Source organism: Nuphar pumila, chromosome 6 (genome assembly GCF_984573655.1).
Source record: "Nuphar pumila chromosome 6, dmNupPumi1.hap1.1, whole genome shotgun sequence".
Taxonomy (NCBI): Eukaryota; Viridiplantae; Streptophyta; class Magnoliopsida; order Nymphaeales; family Nymphaeaceae; genus Nuphar; species Nuphar pumila.
The window spans coordinates 129,709,381-129,715,894 of record NC_143254.1 but is presented as its reverse complement, the minus strand read 5'-3'; the positions used below and the strand labels follow the sequence as shown (position 1 = coordinate 129,715,894).

General features: G+C 40.2%; 1 protein-coding gene across 1 annotated transcript; it reads right to left on the bottom strand.

Annotated features, from left to right (window-relative positions):
* Positions 1–3,809: 3,809 nt before the first annotated feature.
* Positions 3,810–4,581, bottom strand: LOC149836204 (protein RESPONSE TO LOW SULFUR 3-like). The gene has a single exon (XM_090009058.1). The coding sequence runs from the start codon at positions 4,446–4,448 to the stop codon at positions 4,122–4,124; it is 327 nt and encodes a 108-aa protein (XP_089865184.1). The 5' UTR covers positions 4,449–4,581; the 3' UTR covers positions 3,810–4,121.
* Positions 4,582–6,514: the final 1,933 nt, after the last annotated feature.

Below are 6,514 nucleotides of genomic sequence, written 5' to 3'. Positions count from 1 at the left end.
ACTCAGCTTTAACAAAACTTGGCCGAGTCTTGGGTGAGTCATACATATATATACGCATGTAATATATTATATATATTATAGGAAATATAATAGAAATATAATGTATATTATATATATAAATATAATTATATATGTATTAATAAAACTATACATTAAATATATTGTAAAAATATCATATAATATATATTATATATAATATATTGTTAAAACCGTCTAATTGAAGGGAGAAGAAAGGGTCATAAACACAAAGAGCCAAAGAATGAAAGCCACTGATCATGCCCCCACGATGAGTGGAGTCCGGATCAGGTGCAATATGATTGCACAAAAATTTGTCCATTAAGCCCTAGATCGCCTTCCATCAGGTCTTGTTCCCACACGTGTGATCAGGTGCTTAATGCACAAATACGTGTATCCTACACAGGACAAGTTAATGACGTCAATTGCCCTTAGGAGGTTCAGCCTTTTACAACAACTTGATGGATGCAAACTAATTTAAAATTGACGGATATATATTTGCTATTATCTACTATATTCATAATCTTGTTGAAAAAACATAAGCGAAAGTTATATCCACTCAATCTGCCCTCGTAGAAATGTTTAACATAGTTTGTTTGCTATAGATTACCTTTTAGATCTCTATCTTCATGCAAAAAATATAATTTTTTTGAGTCATAACAGTTTTGCATATCATGGGCCCTTGATTCTTAAAGCCCATAGAAAACCAACTTATATGATGCAAAAACATAACCCAAAATTCTGTTTTCTACTAAAAAATTATATAGATCACATCTATTAGGTTAGATCTACAAAAAAAATGGAGAAAAAAAGGATGAAAAAATAATGTTTTATACTTAGATTGCATGTACAAAATTATTGTAGCAAATTTATTTTCTAGCTAAACGTGACCATTTGTGAATTGAGATCAGGTGCAATATGATTGCACACTTTTAGTGTGCACGTAGTTTCCTTGTTCTTCTCTCCTTTCGTGGTTCATCTCATTCGAAACAGGAGCGTTTCTTGAGCAATCGACTTTCCTTAATTGGTTTCTCTCTTAAACTCTCGTTGAGATGGCCACCAAAACTACTTTGCCTTAAACCGAGCTCAATCGGTCTGTAACAGCCCCTCTCAAGTTCATTGGGGTTGAGACCATGTTGAACTTGCTGCACAACATTTTGTGTTGACTGAAAAAAATTTGGTTAAGACATGCAATTTGATCATTAGATGATATGTACCTTCAACTGCTTGCATAGTTGGTGTATGAAATATTGGATGAGAAGTAAGATGAGTTGTCCCAACATTATTACACTACAGAATAAGAGAACTGATCATCTTCTCATTAAACTCTTGCAGAAGATAATGGAGCCACACAAGTTCAGCTATAGCCATAGGCGGAGCTGGGGGGGGGGGGGGCAGTTCTGCCTCCCGGCCCAGTTAAAAAAAATAAAAAATTTAAAAGCCCAGCCCTGATTCCATATGAAATAGATTTTTATCCATTTTTGTAGCCCAGTCCTAGCCCAGCCCTGACTGCAGCAAATAGTTTGATTTGTCCATATGGAATAGATTTTTATTAATAATTGTAGCCATTTTTTATTTTATCTCAAAAAAAAAATTGGAGGGCGCTGCCCCCGAACCCCAGACTATCACACAAAATTTTTTTTTCTACACCCCTGTTTGCCCCCCCCCCCCAATCCCCCGCCTCACATGAATCTTAGCTACGGCCCTGACAAAGCTGGGGGGGGGGGGCAGTTCTTTCTCCCGGCCCAGTTAAAAAATATAAAATATTTAAAAGCCCAGTCCTAGCCCAGCTTTGATTCCATATGAAATAGATTTTTATTCATTTTTGTAGCCCAGCCCTGATTCCATATGAAATAGATTTTTATCCATTTTTGTAGCCCAGTCCTAGCCCAACTAATGTGTTTTTTGAAATGCACCTGATCACCCACCATCTTTGAGATGCAACCTATAAGCTGTGGGGCCCAATAACAGTTGGTGGGTGATGAGGTGCAGCAGCACACTTAAAGTGTGCAATCACATTGCACCAGCTGATCCTCCCTCGCCAATTAGAGTAACTGGGCATCATAGTAAACTTTAATCATGCTTGGTATATTCTTAGATTACTTAAGAATATGCGACTGCAAGTGCAACCTCAATAATATAGCTGGCTACAAGCACTTGACCCCACTAGTGAAAGGATCCAAAGTGCGTGCATCAACAAAGTATAGGAAAATAACAATTATTGGCGAACTTGAGAGGTATAGCTGGGGAAAAGCATTATTTATCAAATCTTACTAAAAGATTTCTCCACCCCTTTTAGTTGAAGAAACTTCTCCAAGTAGAGCTGGAAAAATTTATACCAAATGATAAAATCCTTTATACAAAGATTTTACCATGTTTGGGAACAGTTGCGAAGATTCCGTTATTTCCAGTCTTCTCCAGCTATTTTTCAACTTTCAAATGTATGATAAGGCCTTGCATGCTTGGACATGATAAAAGTATTATAGAAAAATTAAACTATTGCCATGGAAAAAAAATGTTGTGCAGCCGAAAAGAACGTTTGTGTGAAAATTCTTGGTCTAAGAAAAATTTCTCTGCCTCCCTTCAAGGAAGAACTTGACGTACAGTGAGAAACATTTGCCTAGAAAAAATTGTGTGTAGAGTAAACATCGGCCAATTAATAATTAGATTTGGGTTCAATATTAGAGTTTTATATCAGAATCCAAACCAACTCTGAATTCAATATCTGAATCTGGTTACATATAAAAGGTATATCCAAATAGATATTCAAGCTAGTTTGATCTGGATTTGACATATTAGTTTCATCATTTTAATCCGAATCCGACTCCAAACCCGATTAGGCATGTCTTATTAGGTCAGATTCACCTCTAAGGGAATAATTCGATGCACCAGTTATCCATAAAAAATAAGATAATTTGTAAAATGAGATAATTAGGTAAGGGTCCTTTTCCCACCACCGGTTCCGTCAATTCCATTTGGCTCGTTCTCAATTCTCATCAATGCCATTGTTTTCCCTTCTTTACACCGTCAGCAAATCTCAACAAATAGCAAACCTCATCAACCACGACGATGAGCTGGCTTAATTGAAAAGTCTTGCAGCTGTCTCAACGCACGGATCCCATCGTTTCAAATTGGATGGGTTTCATCACACATTCAATCCTAACCGTTCAGCATAACCATCTGCATTGGATGGTTAGGATTGAAAGTATGATTGGTCACATCTTATTTCAAATGATAGGATCATATTCCTCTCAAACGGAATAAAAATAAAGAAAAAACTTTCAAATCACCATAGCAGGTCATGCACGTTTAGTGGCAAAAAAACGCCCATTGTTTCTCACCTTTCACATCTTTCCTTCTCATCTCCAAAAAGATGCGTCCAACTTTGAATTGTTCAATCAAACCCAATATACCCCCACCAACGGGGTTTCGCTTGTTTGGTAGGAGCTCTTAGTACACGTCACCTTGTGTTGCGACGTTGCAAGTTCAAATCCCAATAATATGATGTATAACTGGTGGGTCTGCCTAACCCCAGCTAAGACACGCTCCAACGGGTCTGGTACAGTGGAGGGGCCTTGTTCATCTAAGCTGGTGGTCAGGGTTCCATTCTCACGAGCGTCAGTCATTTGCATTAAAGAAGGTATAGGATAAGCCCTTGTTTAGCTGAAGCTTTAGGACTCCCTTAAGAAAAGAGGTACGCCCACTGGCAGGCTTAACGAGAGCGATTAATATTAAATCTCTGATTTAGAGAGTGGTTTCTCCGTCTTTTTTGATAAAAAAAAACAATGCACAAGTTTCGAGAATCATTATGTCCATTACCAAAACTAAATTCTGTATTAACACATTAATTACACGGATCAATTTACATTCTTCTCAAGGAAGAGCACAGACGGAAGATCCACGAGTACTACAAACATGTAAACACACACTCAAATCAAAACCAACCCCTAAAGGCAAGCTGGGTTGGGCAGACCCCTACCAGTTATACAACTATACCATTGGGTATTAAGTTTTGAACCTGCAACGTCTCAACACAAGGAGATGTGCACTAGCTGCTCCTACCAGACAAGCGGAGACCCCTTTGGTTGTGTCTCATGTGGGCGTGGTCAACCATGGGACTTGAGGGCGGTCTGGAGGAGGTGGTGGGCGCGGGAGAGCTGCTCGGTGAGGGACTGGATCTTGTAGTGGTAGGATCTCGCCTGGTCGACGTTCTCCGCCTCGAGGTCGCCTAGCTGCGAGCAGATCCGCTCCTCCGCCTCCTCCGAGCACTTCAGCCTCACCCTCGTTCTCTCCAGCTCGGCCTTCATCTGCTCCTCCCTCTCCAGGCTCCGCCTCAGCTCCGCCTCCAGCTCGTCGTTCCGCCGCCTCAGCGCCACCTCCTCCTCCTCCGAGCGCCACCCCTTCGTAGCCGCGAAGGCGATCCCCGACGCCATTTTCCGGCGACAGAAAACTTCGCCCTTATTTTTTTAGGGGATGGGATCGGGAGCTTTTAAGAGATCTGTGCGAGTTTTCATGAGAGCGGTCTGGGTCGGTTTTATAGAGTGAGAGACGCGGGGTGCCGGGCGGAAAAAGGATAAATGTATGAAGGAGATACGTTTGCTTGATAGCTTGAGGGCGAGGCTACTAAGTGACGTGAAGGTTGACAATTCTATGGTTCCACGTGGCGTGATGAGGGGCCGTCTACCTGTCACCGTCTGGCTACTATTGAAGACGCAGTGAGCCGCTCATCTCGCGAGATGGACGGACGTGACGTTGCCCATGGAAGTGTGCGTGGGTGTTCCGATGCCGTGTCATCTCAGAAGCTTACCTGTATACAGCAGCGCATAAAAGAAATGGATAACTTGGAAAGAAGGTAATTGAAATTCGGAGAACTGTTTGAGGGCGGATCAGGTGCAATCACAATGTACATTTTGGGTATGCCGCTGCACCTGACTGCCTTTCGTCCGTGGGGTACAACCTGTAGTGTCAGCTGTGGCACTCGATAGAAGATAGAGGGCAAATTAGGTTCAGCGGCAGCGGTCGCACTGGTATGAATATAGGAATGTCAATGTGGATCTGATTTTGTCTTATATATGATTCTGTTTAGTTGAATTTGGTAAGTCCTAACTAGAGTCACTAGAACATGAGAACTACAAATATGAGCATTTTTAATATTTTTTTTGCAAATCCAACTATGTGGTTGTGCTTGGCATAATGAATTTGCTAAGAATCAACCAATTGAATGCTTGAATATTTATGAAAATTGAGCCATATGAATCAAAATCCTATGATTCAAGAGCGAGTTTTTATAGAACCAAGCATGTAAATCACATCTGTACTGTTAGATTGAAGAGACAAAAACAAAAACTTCATAAAAATAGCAGTTCACACATTAGTTCTCATATTCTAGTGACTTGTCCTAACTATATTGGATCATAATCGGCTGCAGATGTGATTTTGAATGATGTCCAAATTTAGTGGACATCTGAATCTGATTACATGCAAATTAACTGAATTTGGTATGAGCTTTTTATCATCAGCATCTGAATCCAAACTCATATTTGTTTAGCCAACATCCACTTAGTCGAATCTGGAGTTAGCCACGTCTGACAATGTGTTGTCATTACTGGATCTGATACAAACGGATCTAGCTAATGGATTTCATGCTTTAGTGCGGATAAAAAGTGCCTTATCCAAATCCTTTTACACGTATTTTGGTTTTGGATTGTCAATCATAGCCAGCTTCTTTTAAGATTTGGATATGTAACCTGTCCCGTTTATCCAATTGGATCAGTAAGGGCTCGGTATTTGGCCAGTCATTTTGTAAGGTCTTTTGGTTCATGTGTTAGGCCATTTATTTGAAAGCTTTTGATTCAAATCTTTATTGGTGATCAGGGGCGTAGCTAGGATTCATGTAAAATAAAAAATGGCTACAATTATTAATAAAAATCTATTTTATATGGACAAATCAAACTATTTGCTGCAGTCAGGGCTGGGCTAGGACTGGACTGGGCTACAAAAATGGATAAAAATCTATTTCATATGGAATCAGGGTTGGGCTAGGACTGGGCTTTTTAAAAAAAAAAACAAAAAAAATTAACTGTTTCGGGAGGCAGACCCCCCCTAGCTACGCCCTTGTTGGTGATCGGATTTTGTCTCTTCCCATTTGTAATCAACTAAAACTAATCACCAACGGGGGGGGGGGGGGGCTCCGCTTGTCAGGTACGAGCTGTTTGTGCATGTTACCTTGTGGGTTGTGACGTTTTAAGTTCCAAACCCAATGTTACGGTTGTATAACTGGTGGGGTCTGCCTAACCTCGATTCCGGATCGGGTGCAATATGATTGCACAAATATGTGTACAATCATATTGCACGTGAAAAGATCACGCCAAACCTCAGCTTGCTTTAAAAAAAACTAAAACTAATCAATTCTTGGAGATCAGAATCTTGTCTCTATTTGATATCTGAATTTGCCCAGCACATTACCTGCTCCTAATTTGCAATTGAAATACCCCACTTA